This window comes from Clytia hemisphaerica, unplaced genomic scaffold, assembly GCF_902728285.1.
Source record: "Clytia hemisphaerica strain Z4C2 unplaced genomic scaffold, Clytia hemisphaerica genome assembly, whole genome shotgun sequence".
Lineage (NCBI taxonomy): Eukaryota > Metazoa > Cnidaria > Hydrozoa > Leptothecata > Clytiidae > Clytia > Clytia hemisphaerica.
In genome coordinates, this window is record NW_027103839.1 from 1,361,322 (window position 1) to 1,381,528 (window position 20,207).

General features: G+C 35.8%; 1 protein-coding gene across 1 annotated transcript; it reads right to left on the reverse strand.

The window, feature by feature from the left end:
- Positions 1–1,856: 1,856 nt before the first annotated feature.
- LOC136807415 (protein argonaute-2-like) lies at positions 1,857–16,661 on the reverse strand. The gene is made up of 20 exons (XM_067063999.1): positions 16,483–16,661; positions 15,653–16,024; positions 14,843–15,121; positions 14,563–14,622; positions 13,915–14,045; positions 13,341–13,603; positions 12,683–12,842; positions 9,062–9,245; positions 8,474–8,590; positions 8,255–8,282; positions 7,312–7,450; positions 6,574–6,725; positions 5,977–6,199; positions 5,669–5,762; positions 5,336–5,404; positions 4,887–5,012; positions 4,512–4,649; positions 3,996–4,094; positions 3,137–3,339; positions 1,857–2,774 (listed from the first exon to the last, which is right to left on the reverse strand). The coding sequence occupies exons 2-20, from the start codon at positions 15,677–15,679 to the stop codon at positions 2,657–2,659; spliced, it is 2,610 nt and encodes an 869-aa protein (XP_066920100.1). The 5' UTR covers positions 15,680–16,024; positions 16,483–16,661; the 3' UTR covers positions 1,857–2,656.
- Between the last annotated feature and the right edge of the window lie 3,546 nt (positions 16,662–20,207).

The window sequence follows — 20,207 nt, forward strand, 5'->3', positions numbered from 1 at the left end:
GAAATTGGAATTCTTTTTGGAAAATTCTTATTTTTACTTTGAGAAGTTTCATTTGACCAAAAATTAAGTTATTTGGACCAATAATGGACCGTTTTAGCGTTTTTGGTGGGGAACCACCTTAAAAGACACGATTTGAAGAGGGTTAGATCTGTACATTTTTAACTGAACTGATATTTGATGATAGAATTTTCAAAGTTATTCTAAGGGAGCGGTCATAAAGTATCTACTAGAGAGGGAGGGGCTCGAAAATCTTTTGCCATCCTTAGGGAAGCGGCAAAAATCTCAATTTCTAAGAAATACAGCTTGAAATTATTGTCTTATTTTCAATAACTTCCGCATTAACAAGAAACACCTAGGGTAATCTAGGAGGTGCATTGTCCCTGCACTGTAGTCATTTTTAAATTTTTGTGATAGGCTTTTTAAGAACATAGATTTCAGGTTCTAGCTAAATAAGAGGGTTAACAATTTAAAATGTTCTTTGTCGGCGCAAACTGGTTGCGCCTCAGTTATAACACTCGCTCACAAAAACAAAATTTTCCAAATAGAACACACAAAAATTAAAGGATGAAATGAAGTTGTAAACTTCAGGAAGCGATGTTTGAAATCCAATTTCACATTTCAGCAACTTTCATCTAACTTATGAACAAAGGCAAGGGTTGCACGAGGGGGGGGGGTATTTAAGGTGGGTGCGACAATTTTTTGGCTCGGTTAAGAGGGGGTTATAAATTTTTTGCTCTGGACATGTCTAGAGGGGGGGGGGGAGGGTGCGAAATTTTTTTCTTCTGATTTTTGGAAAAAGCCTCTAGTATATACTTTATGACCACTCTAATTTTGGAATTTTTTACTCAAAAACGGATTTATCTGAAAATATCAGATGACGTGCTTCAATTGAAACTTGGTTGATTATTTCGAAGATAGAGCGGCTATGCATGAATTTCCTATTAACGAAAAAAGGTCGAGTAAAGCTCTGATTGGCTAAAAAACGCACACTTAAGCATATTTTTTTTCAAAATGTCAAGAGTAATCTTTGAAGTTATCTTTGCATGCCAGAAAGTCGCTTTTGGGCTATTTGCTAAATATAATCGAATATTTCAAATTTGGAGGGGTTTATAGATTTCCAGACTATGTTCTGAGCCTTATTGGACCATTGTTGAACTTTTGGCTCCTCAGATCCAGATCCGAAGGTCTTAAGCCTAGTGTTAAAGCTCAATGTTAAAACTCTATCCTTCCAACATAAATTAGAGCGCTTCCGAATCGTTTGTGGCTATATACCATTATGTGGGAATTTTCCTATTTTTCAAATATTATGACCTTTATTGGAGGTCTGCAATTATTTTATGCATTTAGAGAAGAGCGTATTCAACAAACGTTTATATAATTACACTAAAAACAAGAAAACTTCGTAGACTCTGAAATGTATTTTTTTTCGGGAGCTTTGAACAAAAAAAGTGCCAAACTGGTGTAAAATGGAGGCTTGGGGTAGGACTAAAGTAGGACAGGAATTGAGAATCATATCGAGCTTTCGCCGAAGAATTTCATTTTTACAATAAAATAGTATTACTTATAAAAAAAAAAAGAAATTGATGAAATTCAATCTAAATGCATAAAATTAATTGAATTTGTAAATTAAAATCATTAAAATTAATTAAAGTCATTCAAAAATAAAACGAAGAATAAAATCAACAAAATTACAGACGTTAAAATAGATGCCTATTATGAAATTCAAGCTAAAAGACAAAGAAAATTATTCCTAATTAATTCATAATTGAATCGAAAATTTTACGTACGAACGAATAAAAATAATTAAGAACTGAAACAGAGATTCCAATTTTTTTGGATATTTTCTTTTTTTTGTTGATTACAAACTGGTCCTACGTTTGTTAAAAAGCATTATTATAGAAAAGTTAATTGCATCAGACGTAAAGAGGTTTTTAACCCTTCGAACCCGAATAACGTGTATATACGTTCAAAATTAGCCGATGTACGGAGTCCCAGACTTAAGGCTATAATTTCTATCCATTCAATTTAAAAGGGCGTATACATCATGCTTTTAGAAAGAAAATCTTCCTAATGGGACCAAAATCATCGTGTAACTCTCAAGCAACAAGCCAGTTTGAAGTTTTGGATTACAAAAAAGTCGCATTTTAGTGAAAGTAGGGTAGGTCAAGGGAAATTATTTTGGTTCGCATTAAAGTAGATAGTAAAAAGCGTGATCCAACGTGAACCAACCAACGATTAAAACAACAAAAGAATGACACACAATAAAATCAAAATAAAATCGTCTATTTACAAATTAAATAAAATACCTTAAAAGTTACAAATGTTTTTAAGTTACGGCATGGAATTAGGCCAGTGATAATTTTTTCATTTTTCCCTGCTATTTTTATTTATCTAATAGCATTGAAAATATTCTACAATGATTCGTTAATTTTTAATTATTTTATTTTACCAAATCAAATTTTCTATGCAGACTTGTGTTTATCTCTCTAGGCAATCTAGTGTTTGAGCTCCTACTCACGATATCAATTTCCCGGAGAAGCGTACCAACATACCACTGATGAATGAATATTTCGCATTTTGTCACTTTAGACTTCATTTCCGGTCAGCTTAATACACATTTCAACAGGAGCTTAAAACACATCAAAGACAAATGTCCTCAAACGAAATACATTCTACTGATCAACTTAGGATGCGGTTTAACAATCTCACGCAGATTCAATCGTGCCATATCTTCTGTCACGTTGCCAACATCACTTCGTCCACTTGATGACGTCCTAAGTAGATGAAAAAAACATAACCAAATAAAAAAATTATAATTTTTGGCTCCTTTTCGGATGGTTTTTATCGAAAATTTCAGATCTTGTATGCTTTGTTTATTTACATATAAGCTTTAAAAAAGGCACATAGAAAAGGTCTTGACCAAATTACAGCTTAGGATTCTGAAGAAATACATGTATTTTCAAAGGAAAGGTAAATTTGGGAACTTTAACGCTCCTTTCCATCTAATATCTTCGCATATTAAATGTAAGAAAACTTAAAAAAGTAAATCATTTGCTTTTGTTGTTATTGTCATTAATTCTACTCGCTTGGTTATGCCCTACCCTAATTTTGCGTCGATGATTTTTGTCTCACTTACCCGTCATCATCGATCCGTCCCAAGAGATGATCTTTAGCGCGGAAGGCCACGTGATGTGCGTAGTACGCAGGCGCAGGGATACTGACAGATCGCGTACAACGAACGTACAAATGACATAACATAAATGATAAAGATTGTAATTCGTCGGGTTCGAAATCGTTGTCGTCCCATAAAACATGGTAATGTGATGGTCGGCTGGTACCCTGAAATTATTGGAAACATTATATTTTGCTATCTTCCTATCCCCGGATAACTTACGACCCATCTTCTTCATGTGGGGGTGCACAATGGCCGTTTAATATGTGTTTTGTTCATTATGAAGGTAATCGCAATTTTACTCATAAACATTAAGAATTTGAAACTTAGGTGACTGAATTCATGGTTGATAGATTGAAGTTGAAGTTCGAGTTGTCCAAATATTGGAGTAACTTGGACTTGACCAACGTGCCTGGGAAACGAAGAAATTTCATAGAAGCTGAATGGCTTTGATGGACTCCTCGTTAACCCTCGTTAAGGATTCCTTTCAAGTGTTTTTTTTTAGTGAGTGACCCCTTTCAATCCCCCTCCTAAGTAAGTAAGTCTGCGACCGCAGTATGAGGCGACCCGAAATCTCCTCTTTCGATAGCTATTTACCCGAAGGTAGGGAAGGGGCCACTCTTTCTCCCTGGATTCTCCATTTCCTTGATCCTTCTTTTAATTGCTGAGCATCAAGCAGAGAGGCATCAAGTATTATATAGAGAATCTTTGGTATGACCCGGCTGGGGGATGAACCCACAACCTTGCGAAACCGTAGCCGGATGCTCTACCAATGCACCACGGTTCGCTCAATCCCCTCATAGGCCTCTAAGGCTTCACATACCTGAATACCAGCATGACTGTATTGGTAATAATCATATTCAGTAGGATGGCAAACACCGGAATCAATGGTGGTTCCTGGTAAACAGTTGCCTGAACGATCCTAAGAACAAGACAAAGCATAAGTATTAGACTCTTCTAGACTTTATCAACTCCATGACAGGAAATAGCGGTCGTTCTTTCAGGTTCCTTTAAGGCCAACGAAGCTTTTAAAACGAGTCTCCATAACCTGAATTTTCCATTACTCCGACGTAGTGCTTTTAAGTTCTGGATGCTGGCAAGTCATACAATGTTTTTGAGCTTCTCATAAATTTCTATGCTGGTTGGCTCAAAGTCAGAAGGAAAAGCTTGATAGACCACACTAAAAAAAATAAAATTCCTAAGCAAAATGAAAATATTCAACTTGCTCTTAAAATGACTTGAGTGTCGAAATTGGCCAATAGCATGCTCTCTTTGCGTAAGTTAGAAATTGGTCTAATTATGATAGTCAAACTATAATATTTCTAAACAAAGGACTTACAACATCTCTTGAGCCTGGTATTGGAAAGAATCGAGCATGATGTCTTTTTTGCACCACAATGAAAGTGATAGCGGGTTGATAGCCTTTCTCGAGCTCCGAACATGCTTGCTGGATGGCTCGCATTTCGTGTTGAAGAACCTGAAAGAGGATGAAAAAGGTCAAACACAATTACCGAAATTCATCTCAGATGCAGAAAATGTAAACTATGGTGGAACTTGTCACTTTCTACATAGTCACTTCTTGCCGTTATTCTTCAGCCTGAAGCAGAATTAGGTCCAGTATAAAAAAGTTCCGTTAAGACGTATAAGTGTAAGTTGGTTGAGGAGCCTGTGCATGTAATTATCTAGACCTTGGTAAATACGAAGGAATATTTACCTGTTGAAATTGTCCCTCAGATACACCGTCTCTGTACATAACAATTTTGCATGGCTTCAATTTTGTGTTGATACGAAACTGCTTCAATAAATCTTTTGCTACATTCTTCATATCTTCGATCATTTCCTAAAAAAGAAAAGAATAAAAGATTAGATGATGGTATTACTGTATTCCACTGCCAATCACTGATACATATTCCACTGCCAATCACTGATACATACTGCATTGCCAACTGAGAACAACGGAAAAGTAGGTTTGCTATTGTTCAATGAAATTCCCATCCTTTATCAAAATACCCAGGGTGAATTCCGGGGGTTAGGGTTGCATCCCCTTCGAATATTTGTGATACAGTATGAAATTTTCATCTCTTGTATAAGTGTCATCACTGGAAGTAGCATCATCGTTGAATTTGGTCCTTGTCTCTTGATAGAGAATAATTTGGTATATACCTGTCTATGTTTTTGAACACGAACACAAACTGCATATTTGCTTGGTACTGGGTCTACACTTCCGACGATCTAAGGAAAAAACAATAGATAAATTCGTACCCTGGTGAAAAAAGAAATTCATAAGCATTTTCATCACTAGTACCACATGTAACAACAATGCTATGGACCATTTCTGTCGTCTAATCGACGAGACCGATAACTTAAGAGAATCCAGTCCATCAAAAATTGCTCAGATGTTTTTAAAGAGCTTGGACGAGAATTTCAAAAAGTGATCTATGGATGTCTTGGCTATCAGATAAACATTGTTTTGAAGATAATATTGTAAAAGCTTACCGCAGCAATAGAAGGACTTTCTTTGTCACCGATTCCAGGATGTGTGACGTCAGCACCAAGGAATAATACTGGTTCTTTGAAAACTCTGATTGGCCTGTATAGAAAAAGAAGATACAAATAATGAAGGTAAACGGTAAAAAAACCGTTACTTTCCGTGTCAAATGAGGCGATATACCGCATAAATAATGATATTTCATTGGGAACTCTCTTGTTAAACACCACTTTAAGATCTCGCAATTTCTTTTTGCACTTTTAACGACTCAAATTTTGAAGCGTGGAAACTTAATCCACAATTGACCAAATCTTACCTAGTGACTTTATTATTGTTACTGATAGAGTTATTGATTCCACCCATTTTAGCATTGACTTTCAATAATAATTGAGCCAGAGTCATTGGACTGCACTTGAAAGCGTTTTTATTTTGAATGCACTGTGTTGATAAACCTCTGTTCTTCAAGACTTCTTGAACACGTGGATCAGCAGCTGCGTCGACGTAACCATTTTCCGTTTCACACATTCGTTTCAAACATTCTACGAAGAAACAAAGACATTATTTTTTATGTTGCAGAAATATAACGCGCCTCTAAGAATTTCTAAAAATTTGTACTCGCGCAGCACCAAAAGAGTTTTTTTTCTTCTTTTGTTTAAAAATGCTGTCTAAGTGAACTTTGGGAAATAAGATAAAAGATGTCCTTTAAAAAGATCAGAATTTGAGCCGTTTCGGGATATAAAATGCTCTTAAGATTCAGAAATGCCTTTTAAACCCGGACTTTTCACAGCCAAAAGAAAGTACCTTTCAAGAAACCTTAGACGTACCCAATCCCATTAAAGCATTCGCCGTTTGGTTATCGTAAGAGATTGTTTAAGACTCGTTAAAAGAGACATTAAAACGTAAAAAAACTTACGGTAGAACGGTGTTTTGCCTGGCAGAACAGCAACCAAAAGATCCAAGTTTTTATTGGTTGCAAAACCTTCACTCAATACTTTGGTTGGATCTTCAAATTTGTTCAATACTTTGTAAAAGACAGACCGTCCCATGTTTATTCCCATCTCTTGGCTAAAAAAATATGGCAAAACTTTCAAAAAAAACCTTGGAAAATTTCTTTTAATACCTTACAAGTGACGGTGGACAAACTAAGATCAGTCTTTTATGCCCTGGAAGCTTTAGAATAATATTTTACCCCTTGGAAAAATGAAAAAAACTCTTTAGACCCCCTGGAAACTCTGCTCAAATTACCCCCTGGAAATGTTCGTTTACCCCCTGTATGGATAAAAGATGGAATGGCGCAATAAAAGACGTTTACGTGTTTTCTTAAGTTACGTAATTTCTGCCATCATGGAAACAAACGTTCGAATCTGCATAGGCGAGTCCGTACGAAAACCGAACGTTTGCTTCCATAATGGTGGAAATTACGTAACTTAACAAAACATGGAGACCCTCTACACTTTTTTTATGAAAGCCAGTCAGTAGATTTTTGATAAGGCTTGGTTGGTCTTATTTTTTGGCACTTTGAGTCTCAAATTGTTCTTATCCTGTTCTTATTTATAGGGTAAAATTGAAGTGTCTTAGGCTGTACTTCCAATTTTACTACTTTGTATCTTAAATTGTTTGAAATTGAGCAAGATTGTTTAAGAGTACTTACGCCTTCTTGATCAATTCCTCTTCGAATCTCCACGCAGAATCTTCTTCAAAAGGTCTTCCAAAGAAATTGCAAACCACCATTCCCCAAGCTTGAATGTTTGCACCTTGAAACACACGAATGTTTTTCATATTCCACGCACCTGAAATAGAAAGACTTTCTTAGTCTTAAGAGCCTGAACCTTTCATGTCTTTAAAAACACATTGCTTACCTGGTTTGCAGAAAACACTTTTGGTCACGAATGGTTCAGTTTTCAAAGTTTTTAAAAACACCGAATATCCTGTTGAAGGCGACTGTTAAAAAAAGTCCCGACTGGCTAATTTTCCCGATTTCTTCCCGATTTTCTAACCCGATTTTCAACCCGATTTTTATCTGATCGGTTCCGACAGGACACTGCAAGAGCTTCAAAATCGTCTTGAAAAACACCTTGAACACCAGAGAAAACACTGAATGGTTCAGAAACTTGCCGGTATTTCAGGTAATACATTTTGGCTTGGATTTTATTGAGAAATTTGAGAGTTGATTTATGGAAATCCCAGGAACACAGGAAATGCTGAAAACACACCACCTCAAGATGTAAGGTGTTTCTGGGAAATGATTTTTTTCCAAAAACACCCCAAAAAAGCTTGAAAGGTTCAGAAAAAGTGTTTCAGACAAAGTGTTTTCAGTGTTTTCGGGACTTTTTTGACATGAAAGGTTCAGGCTCTAATTTGTAAACAAAAGATCCCTATTTTTGTGTGTCATTTTCTGTTATGACAAAAAACATCCTTATAGTGTCCTCCTACCTTCTTTTAATAGATGCCTGGTGTGGTAAAAAGCGACATTTATGCATATTCACTGTGTAAACAATACTTGCCACCTTCTTTTCTTATCATATTCTAAACCAGAGGACTTTTTTAAACACCTTTTGATATTTCTATCAAATATTTGAGCGTTATAATATTACCTCCACTGGGTTTCATGATCTTTCCACCCTACAAAAGATAAAAACAATAAGAAAATAATTCAAAAATAAAATAAAAAGATAACAGAGAAAACAACTAAACACAGATAAAAAAATCAACAATAGACAGGCGTTCTATTTCAAATCCCTACTTACTCCAATGTTCCAGAAAACTAGTACTAGACATATAACTTATATAAAGAAAACAAAGAAGCAACATACGCTGTACTGGACATCAGGTGGGTTGATGACTCTGGCATCGACAGTGGTCATTTTTTGACTGACTTGAATACCAAACCCTTTGACGTATGGGTCTTGTGCATAATTAGAATCGGAAACCTATTAAACAATAAGCAAATTTATAACAGCAGTTATAAATATATAACTCTAATGGAAAAAATACCTTGCAATTTCAACCCCACTGGGAAATCACCCTACAATTTTATTCCACCAATTCGGTAAAAATTGAGCCACGACACGGCGTTTTTTTAACTAGACACTAAGATATATTTTCTGTCCCCATTGGGATTTCGATAGAAATTTGTATCCCCGCTGAGAGAGAAATTTCTGTGAGACAGGGGTCTATTAACTTCTTTGACTATAAAGAGATTGAATTACGGTTGACCCAGTAGAATTCGATTTTGCAAAAGACAAAGAAACTTCTAGGAATTAGAAAAAGCCTCCAATTTCGGAGAGTGTTTTGTTAGACTTTCTATAAATTAGGGGACGTTAATGATTGAGTTCGAATTACAGAAAAATAAAAATTATAGATAAGTGAATTAGCAAGAGTTCACTGAACTGTAATCTTACAATTCTATCAATTGCAGCTTTTCGCATTTCAGGTTTCTTTGCAGTGTTTTTGATCATTATCGCAGTTTGATCTTCGGTGAGTTTCTTCATAACACGTTGACCAGGAACCATCTCGCAAACTTCCATTGGGATGTAAACATTCTTTTGCGGGTTCCCAACGTGCAAACATGGAAGATTTGCATATCTTAATAAAAATAAAAATTCAATTGTCAAGATTTTTGAGTTGTTTATAAAGGAAACTAAAAAAAACACACTCCGTTTTCCTTTTTAAGAACAGATTTTTGCAAGGCGTTCTAAATCTAAAGGCCTAGCAAGCGTGCAGCGACGTCAATTTTGTGGGGGCTCAAATTTTGAAGTCGTTGCATTGAATCGGAGTGAAAAAAAACTAGCGCTAGATTTAGAACATCTTGGATTTACGGCAACATTGAGACCGAAAAATTATACAATAAGAACAACAAGCAACATGCTGAATGGACCTACCTGATGATAAAACTTGGATAGCAATAAGGAGAAAAACAATCATTAAGAAAATATAGCGGTTAGTGAAAATGCATTAAATTTCATCATTGATTGTTGATGGATGGGGGGGGAGGGGTTTAGGGAAAAAAGGAATAGAAAGTTCCGGGTGCAAAATTGCAAAAGTTTTATTGACAATTGAATCATGCTTGATGGTGGCATTGTTATCAATAATTTTTTTAAGTGAAAAAACAAAGAAATATATGGAAAAAGCCCAATTCAAATCTGCAAAAACGGCGATTTCCGGCATACTTCCGGCATACTTCCGGCATTTTCGGCCGGAAAACATGATTCTCAAAAGTCCGAATCGGCCACACTTAGGGCATTGCTGATACACATCTTCGGGAAAAACGATTAAATGAAATCTTGACAAAATGGCAACAAACCGGTTTTGACAGCATATTATCGGCATTTTTGGGCGAAATTTTCTTCTTCAAAAGTCAGGCTCCGTCACATTTTAGGTATTGCCATTTTGCATCAGTGTGCAAAATTTCATGAAAAAATATAAAGTACAGTTGGAGAAATTCAAGAAAAACCGTTTTTCCAGCGATATTCGGCTGTTCCGCCGATTTTTAGAAAGTCCCGGCATCAAAAATCAGTTTTATTGACAATTGAACCATACATGATGGTTGGCATTGTTATCAATAATGATTTTGCGTGAAAAACAAAGAAATATCAGGAAAAAGTCCAATGAAAATCTGCAAAAACGGCGATTTCCGGTATATTTCTGGCATTTTCGGCCAGAAAAGAATTTTTCTCAAAAATCGAACTCGGCCATGTTTTGGGCATTGCTATTACGCATCTATGTGCAAAAAATCAGAAAAAACTAATGATGAAATCTCGAGAAAATGCCAAAAAACCGGTTTTTCCGGCATATTTCCGGCATTTTCGGCCGGAAAAAATGTTTTTCGCAAATCGGGCTCCGTCACATTTTAGGTATTGTCATTTTGCATCAGTGTGCAAAATTTCATAAAAAAATATAAAGTGCCTCGAGAAATTCAAGAAATACTGTCTTTCCGGCGAAAATAGGTTGTTCCGGCGATTTTTAAATAGTTCCGGCTTCAAAAATCAATTTTATTAAAAATTAAAACATGCTTATGGTGGGCATTGCTATTAATAATGTTTTTGAATAAAAAAACAACCAATTATAAGGAAAAACTCCAATGAAAATCCAGAAAAACGGCGATTTCCGGCATATTTCCGGCTAAAAATTTTTTCTCAAAAATCGGACTCGGCCATGTTTTGGCCATTGTTAATGCGCATCTTTGAGCAAAAAATCAGAAAAAACTAATGATAAAATCTCGAGAAAATACCAAAAAAACAGTTTTTCCGGCATATTTCCGGCATTTTCGGCCGGAAATTTTTTTTTTTCCAAAATCGGGCTCCGTCACATTTTGGGCATTGCCATTTTGCATCATTGTGCCAAAAATTAGAAAAAACTAATGAGCCAATCCTGAGAAAAGCTGGTAACAGACGGACAAACGGACGAACGGACGGACATCGGTTAATTTATAGGACCTCCAAGGTAGGTCCAAAAATAAATTTTAACATATTAGATGTTTTATTATTATATACGAATCCCGGACAATTCCCCGACCGAAAATTCCCCGACGGATCATTCCCCGACAGACAACTCCCCGACCGGACAATACCCCGAACGGACATTTCCCCGAACGGACAATTCCCCGACAGACTATTCCCCGAACGGACGATTCCCCGAACGGACAATTCCCCGATTAATGAAAAACTGACAGGAGAAATCTCACGTTTTTTAATTGAAAAGGCCAAAGAAATTAATGTGAATTGTTGGGGTTTCATTGCAGCGTTAAAATTTATACTTCTGTTTGTTGAATAGACCAACAATAAAGATAATCTTTTTCTTCCTCCCCACTCAAGGTTTATTTGTGGCTTTTTACTTTGAATAATTGATCTCTTGACTTCTGGTTCTTTTTATTGACTTCCAACCATTGTGGAAACGATGAGCAGGTTATCCTGGATTACTTTGAAACGAATTATATAGGAGAACAACGCCGTGGGAGACGACTTCGACCTAGGTTCGCCCATGCTATGTGGAACGTTCATGGCCGTGTGGAAAACAACCTTCCGCGAACGAATAACCATCTGGAGGGTTGGCATAATCGATTCAACGCATTTCTTTCAATACGTCATGCTGATATTTGGAAATTTATTCAAGCACTCAAGCAAGATTCAGCTCTTCACGACCACACACGAGCTCAAGTGTTGATTGGCGCAAATCCACCCCGCCAACGCTTGGTGAACGGTTACAAACTCTTGTTGAGAATTACAACAACAACGATAAGTTGAACTTTCTCCGTGGTATTGCTTATAACCTTGCTTTTTAAAGACGTGTATGTTTGTTTTATTCTTTTGTTTTTTAGTGATAACCGATAACTTTCACACAAATGTAAATAGTCTGTTGTTACATATTTTACGGGAAACAAAAAGTTTGTTAATTATTCATCTGCGTATTATTAAAAAAGAAAAGGAAAAAATTAACATAAACTAAACAAAAAAGAAACACGTAAACATGTTTTTTTTTTCATTCATTTCAAATTATGTACTTGAGCCTGCTAAATTTAATCAAATAAATATTTCCCTGCGGTTTTTGAATTAAAATTCTCTTTCCAGTATATTCGTGAAGCGACGCTCGCAAGTTCGTTACGGTGGCAATTTACACAAAAAACTAATTACATTTTGAAAAAACATGAGATTTCTCCTGTCAGTTCTTCATTAATCGGGGAATTGTCCGTTTGGGGAATCGTCCGTTCGGGGAATCGTCCGTTCGGGGAAATGTCCGGTCGGGGAAGTGTCCGTTCGGGGAGTTGTCCGTTCGGGGAATTGTCCATTCGGGGAGTTGTCCGTTCGGGGAATTGTCCGGTCGGGGAGTTGTCTGTCGGGGAATTGTCCGGTCGGGGAATGATCCGTCGGGGAATTTTCGGTCGGGGAATTGTCCGGATACCTTATATACAAACCTGATAGCCTAAAAAACCTTTATTAGGGGATGTTTAGATGATAACAAATAGAACTGAATGGAACCTAAAATAAAATTTCTCCGAGTGAATCTGAGTACGAAAATCTTCTTACTTCAAAGTTACGTTTTTTTCCTTTCTGAAATAACTTTGCACAGTGACTTTATCATTGTTGTCCAAAGTGAAGGTTTGTTTGCTGGCACCTAGCTTTGTCAATCCATTCACTCTGTATTTTCGCTTTTGTTTTCCCATGTAAGTGATTTGGATCTTCAATCCTGTAGATGTAAAAGGGGGAGACAGGTGTTTTCAAAAGCTTGATGTATGATAACAGAAGCTTTGATTGAAAAAAAGTGATTGCAGCATGTGCTTGAAACTGGTCTTCAGTTCAGTTACAGATTTGGGCATACAAAGATCTGAATAAAGATTCGAGAATTAGGAGAGAGTATACCTTTAAAATCGCGTTTTTAACACCATAAGATGTAAGAATTGTCTTTATAGTATAAGGATGATTGTCATAATGATTAGGATGTGTAGAATAAAGAACTTAGTAGAGTTCGCAATATCTCGCAGACCGAATTCATAAAATATATTTCAAGAATCAATGTTCCATATATATTACTCCAACATTCATGTATAATACGCATTTTTTCATTATCACACATACCAAATTAGTACACTTACAGTAGTGATGTTACATCGAAAAGCCAACTGGATCAAGACCTATTATTATTACTCTAATTAAGACTTTGAAAAGGCCCTATCACCAAACCTACCTTTCAATTCCCTCTCAAAAGCTTTTCTGTCTCGATCCATCATCTCTCCTCTTCTGATGTCGAATCTTGGTAAAATCTCATTGAGATATTGTAACACTGGGATATGGCGATAAAATCCAGAAGCTGACGTATCAATGTTTAGCATGAGTTTCCATCGCCCAGTTGGCCGGACTGTCAGATTGTATCCAGGCCACATTTCTCGACCACCACCCAGGTTTACTGAACCATTACTGGTGAAGAATTTGGAACCAACTGGGACATAGCTTGAAAAGAAATGTGAAAAAGCAATACAGATCTGTTGATAAAGATAGAATAGAAATCCAAATTTCCAAAAGAAAATGTTTAACAACTGGACAGTATGGACAGAGCAGAGACTTAAAATTATGATCAAGATGATCAAAAAGTGCAGATTTACTGTAACATCAAATCTTTCTTTCTTTGTGCGATTGTACGCATATTAGAATGTAGCCTTGCTGCAAAAATAATTAACAAATTTGCATATCCCTTATAAAATGGGACATAAGTTTCAACCGGGGTCTCTCTTAATTTGTTAAGTGTTTTTACTCTTTCATACCATAATGTAGCAGCATATCTGAGCACCATATCAAGCCCTTGATATATTTCTTGAGGAACACTTTGGGCTCTCCCTTCCATTGCATCTTGTAAATATTTAAGGTTCAGTTGGTTCACCCATTTCAGTGTGATCTAGTAGAAAGTACAGCGTTGATGAATGGTCTTCAATGTGAAAAGTGGGAAAAATATTAACAAAACAAAAAGAAAAGAAAGCATTGCATGGAGAAATCGGATAAAAAAATGAGCTTTCATCATTTTTTTCATTTCGAAAGAAACTATGCTAAAGTAGTAAGTAAGTATATTCATCTGGTGGCTGTCGGGGGAGCTGGGAGTGAGGGAGTCTATCCCTTTTTCTATTTGCGCTAGACCTGGGAGATCGAATGCTGAGGTCGAGCGCCACACCTACTCTCAGCTCCCAGTAACTTACCGCCTAGATCAGTTTACCCAATCTAAGCTACTCATCCGCTGAGTTGGCGGTGACCGGGGATCGAACCCACAACCCTTAGATTGTAAGACGAATGCTTACCGACTGAGCTACCCGGCCACAAAAAATAATATCACAAAAAATAACTATGCTAAAGCTTTCAAGCAATTCTCAAGGAAATTTTTGAAAAAATGAGACATTATAATGATTTTGGGTAAAACTCACAGAGAATGTTCTCTCACGGTCATCGCCTTCTTCTTGAAATGTAATGCCTTCAAATTTTCTCTATAAAAAGTGAAAACACAATGTCACCCAAAATTAAAATTTTCAAAAAAACAGCTCTACATAATTTGTGTGTCACACTGAACTATAAACATCAAATTATATATTTTTTTACTTAAACTTGATTTTAAATACTAGATAGGAAACTTAAAAACATGATTAAGTTCATTTCGTCAACAAAAGAACTATGCTATATATACTAAAAAGATGTAAATCTTCTTACAGAACTTTGGAAATCCAATGGCTCTTTGGTGTACATGTTTTTACGACCATCAAATACTGGTTGTGTTCGAAAAAGCTTTTTATTACTTCTCGTAAATTTCTGCATAAGCTGTCGTGCCATTGGTTTTGGTATTTTGTCTTCTTGTTTACCATCAGAGATTACAACATCGTAATGATGAATGATTGCATTTGTAGGGATTTTAAGCTCATAAAAATTCGCATTCAGTTGAATTTTTCTACCAGCTTTTCCCATGACTTGGTCGTAAAGGTAGTTGCATAACTAGAAATACAAAACAATACAATCGTTATCTGATTGTTGTTGTAAAACTATGTGTAGAGGATAATAGAAGTGTAAAAGGAGTGATGATGACCTTAATCCTACTAATTTTTTTGCGCTTTTTTTCTGCCCCTCTAATTTTTTGCAGCTTTTTGCGCACCCCTTGAAATAGGGTGATCACACACCCTATAATTTCCGCACATCTTGTAATTTTTGAGATATTTTTGAGTGTTTTAGATAAAAAATAGAATTAATAGAATTTTTAGAACATATTTTTTAATTTAATTTTTCTATTTTTTAAAATATAATTTTCATTCACTATTACTTCGCAAACTAGCTAAATCTCACCCCAGGTATATTTGGCCTAATTAGCTCTTCTCTTAAAGGGAGCACTACACACTCTTTAATTTTTGTGCAACCTAGTAATAAATTAATGGGATTGAAATAAGTGGTTTTGTAATCTATTTTAAATCTACAGAACTACTTTTTCAAACTGGATTCTAAAGTTGCAATATATTGCTTGGTCATATTTACCTTCCCTGGGGTTAAAATTGATCCCATCTCTTTTAGGTGAAGTAATGGGTGTTTGTTGGGCGGGTGTTTGTTGGGCAGGTCTTGGTTGTGGTTGGCGCTGCTGAGTTGGTGGCTGCACTTGCGGTTGAGTTGGTGGCTGCACCTGCAGTTGAGCGGGTGGTTGTGGCTGCGGTTGAGCTTGCGGTTGAGCAGGTGGTTGTGGTTGAGCTTGAAGATTAGCCTGTGGTTGTCTCTGTTGGTGTTGATTCTGAATTAGGGGTCTTTGATCTTGTGCCAGCTGCTGGAACTGTTGTGGTACAGCAGGCTTTTGTTCTGGAGCGTTATGTTGACTATTAGCACTTGTTGGTTTATTGCCTCTTCCTCTTCCAACACCTGAGAATGAAATCATAATGGATAAGAGCCAACAGTCAAAATAAATGAGATTGTCTTACTTTTTTTTCATAAAGGTCATCTAAGAGGTGCATTTCTTTATCTCAACATATATAAAACAATATAAAACAGTTATTGTACAGTTTGATTGCATAAAAAGGGGTATATGGTTTAAGTCAAAATATAAAGGGCAGATCCTTTCAATTTTTAGCGCACTAAAGGTACATTAGTTTATCTCACTTATTTATATTTGATCATCGCAAAATTAGATTAAGTTATTGGACGGTTGGGTTCTAAAAAAAGGGATTGTAGAGGGCCTGGACCGTGTCAAAATGTATTAATTTACTATAATGTAGCATAAATTGGAGCATACTGTATGAAAGTTTAGAAAGGTAAAGTGAATATTAAGACAGATTCATAAAATGAAGATGGATTTTAACAAATTATAATAGTGAAACTACCGTTTGATGCTGATTTGGGAGGAGAATCAGAGTTTGTTGCATTTCCAGGAGCTTGAGGGGAAGGAGCTCCAGTTTCTCCCCTACCTCTGCCTCTTCCTCTTCCTCTGCCTTTGCTTTTTCCCATTATCGGGTATAGTTATTTATAGTCACCCTTTACTTCTTTATTTCATCAAAAACCTAAAATAAAAGGAGCAGAAAATAACATTGTATGGAATAGTTTAACTTGCTAACTGGGTTAGTTTGCAGATGAGTGACTTTGAACCCCAAAAAACTAATTTAACTGACTTTAAAAAAAAAACACAATCGTCTGTATTTACTAATATAACTATACTCATTTACAAAAAGATTGGATTGAAATCTTCTTCCTGTGTAACTTATGGCGAGTTCCAAAGTGCTATAAATTTGGTGCAAAAAACTGGGTACCTTAGATATGGGTAAAAAGAAATTATAACAGTGATGTCTGGAATCTACATTCCAATACACTTCTTTTGATGTATTAAGGATCATGCCTAAGACCCTCAGTCTTTTGCACTAAACTAGAATTTTGGGACACGCGTAGTCCGTGAAATTGCATTAAAAAATTGATAAAAGCCGATTTTGAAAACTAATTTGAAGAAGAACAACTTCCCAAGAAAAGATCTACCGGGAAAATACACCCAGCTAGATCCGGGCGCCGCCAGATAGACTATTTCCCAGAAATTTTGCCGGAACTTAAACACTGACCCATTGCTGCACGTTTTATTTTGTTTCAAGCTTTCAATTTTAATTTAATTGTCTTGGGGACTTGATTGAGGTAGCTCATATCCGTGTTGTTGCAAATGACTGTTCTTACTAAAAACTCAATCTCCTAGTCTCAATTAAGAATGTTATATAAAAGCAAAACATTCAGTTGTGGCTAAAGTTTGGTAAAAAGACTGGCCAATGCATTTGCCAGCAACAAAAGAAATAAAACAAACTATTTGGAAGCTTCATTGTAGAACAATTTCCGAGTCTTTCCCAAGGGATGCTCTTAGGTGCTTTGTTAATCATGGTTTATCCTTTAGAGCAATTACCTAAGAAGTAATGTTTTATAATGCTTATAAATAAAACTTTTGAATAAGATAAAAAAAATCAATGCTTTGCAGACCAGATAGTTGCTATATGATTGAATTAGACAAGGTATGTCGGCATTACACAAAGTTACGATAATATTGGGATATTCCAATTTTAAACCAGACAGGGGTATTGACTAACTTTTTCATTCATTTTCCAAGGAAATTTGAAACATTCATAGAATTTCCAAGGGGGTTATTTGAGGTTTCCAGGGGTTGCATTTTTTTATAAGAACCAGTAAATTTTTTATGAGGGATCGGCTGTTCTTATTTTTGGCACTTTGAGCCCAAAAGAGGCCCCCTTCTAAGAAGATTTCATTTTCCAGGAGGATTCTACCCTTAATAGTCATTTGGGAGAATGCGACAACCTTATTGACTTAATTCCGCTGAATTTTCTCCAGCCATTCCGAGCCGGAAATTATCTGCTCTGTATTATGGAAATAAAACCCTAATACCTACTCAAGCTAATACTTTAAAGGACGGTGCACGGGAAGATTTGCAGAGTTATCATTGTTATCCGCCCGTGCTTATTTGGGAGAGCGTTAGCTGGCCAATTTGAACAAAACTTATTTATAGGTATTTTCTGATTTCCCACTTGTTTTACTTGCATCCACTGAAGTGGGGAGTTATTAATTATGCAATAGACCTTCACGTTCTCCCAAACAACTATGGAAATAGCCCATTCCTATCTCTGAAGAGGGATGTCCACATTAGAAACAAAGGGGTAAAGCTGAGAGGCTTCCAAGTAAGTATTCTACATAAAAAAACCTGTGTCCAAGACTTACCGGAAAAACAGAGGACAGACAATAGTAGGCCAATATGAATGAAGATACAGGATCCTGACGCAGAATTCTATTGGCTGTTGAACAAAAGTTGAAATTACTTGAGATTATTGCTGTGATTAGAAATGCGCGCATCTGGTTGGCTACCTTATAAACGCCTTTCTTTGGCACCAAATTCAAACCAAATGTAAACAAATTCAAACTGGGTCTTAAATATATAAATACTCTCACTAAGTAGCTTTTGATGGGATATTTACTTTGGTTGTGTAAGTTTTGGTTAGAGAGTATAGATCTCCAGACTACAAGCCCCCCTGGAAATTTGGACTGTCCAGTTAACCCCTGGAAATAGTATTTTAGGCGAATGCAAGGGTTTATTGGATAGCTAATTACTCCACACTTCAGTGGATGCAAATAAAACAAGCGGGAAATTAAAGTTTTGTTCAAATTAACACGTTAGCATTCTCCCACGCGACCTGAACTGGTGGAGTAATTAATATGCCAAACCGAGTCAATAGACCATCTGCCATCTTGAATTGTATGCAAAAATACAGGGACAAAAAAGCCATGGTTTGATTTAGTTAGAAAATATGCAAAACATATGCAAGTTTACACACAGATTAACAAGTGATACTTTTATGGACCTACCTGGTTATGCATTTAACACATATATAATTGATATCTACGTGAGCGTGATCATTAAAAAATCATTCAAAACACAAATAGTGACGATCTATTAAAATTAGTCGTTTGTTTCTGATAAAAAAAACATTTAGAAACCAAAATTTCATGCTCTTGAAATATTTTTTTATATTCAAGACTTCGTGAGCAAAAAAAAACATCTATCTCATCAAAAAATTCAGTAATTTGGCTAAGAACATTGATGTATGCTTATAGATAAAGATGCGTTTTTTGAGCTGAAAAATTATTTTTTTACAAAAATCAGCTTGAGCCATCTTTTATCTACTTTCATGCAAAAAATCTGAAAAAAACAATGATCCAATAATTCACAAAGTCCAAAAAACCCTTTTTTTTGCCGTTTTTTTAGCTGAAATTTACCCTAAAACTTTTGAGGGTTTATATTTATGCATCTTTGTGCAAAAAATCATAAAGAATAAAAGAGCCGATCTCGAGAAAAGCTAATACTTAATTAATTGATAATGTGCTTATAAAAAAATATCGAATTTGGCCAGTTTTTCTATAAAAACACGCCAAGCAACCAAAATTTCATGTCTAAACACATATATTCTTCAAAAGTAAGCCCTCATGAGCAAAAAAAACATCTATCTCATAAAAACTATTGAGTAATTTGACTAAGAACATTGATGTATGCTTATTAATAGTGATTGTTATAGATAAACATGCATTTTTTGAGCCAACAAATTTTTTCTCATTTATTTTTTCCAAAAATCTGCTTGAGCCATCTTTTACCTATGATGGTACCCTACTTTCATACAATAAATCAGAAAAAATTATTGATCCAATTTTTCACAAAGTCCAAAAAACCCATTTTTTAGCCGTTTTTTGGCCCAAATTGGCCCCCCAATTTTTTTTTTTGAAAATCGGGCTCCGTCACATTTTGCCCATCACCATTTTGCACCTTTGTACCAAAAATCAAAGGATTCCTATGATTCAATCCTGAGAAAAGTTGGTAACAGAAGAACGAACGAACGGACGAACGAACACAGGTTAATTTATAGGACCTCTACCCCACTACCCCACCGGGGTAGGTCCAAAAAGACAACAAAGTATCTTATAAAGAAATATTATAATCATTAGAACAATGAAAGATGGAATTTCTTAATCCAAAAGGAAATATTTAAAGCCTTTTAGAAATTTGTTCTTAAAGACATAG

Coding starts and splice junctions, on each gene's coding strand:
- LOC136807415 (XM_067063999.1), bottom strand. CDS start 15,679: ATGGGATCAATTTTAACCCCAGGGAAG. Junction 14,623..14,842: donor CATTGGATTTCCAAAGTTCT/GTAAGAAGATTT, acceptor CACTTTTTATAG/AGAAAATTTGAAGGCATTAC. Junction 14,046..14,562: donor ACCGTGAGAGAACATTCTCT/GTGAGTTTTACC, acceptor ACTTTCTACTAG/ATCACACTGAAATGGGTGAA.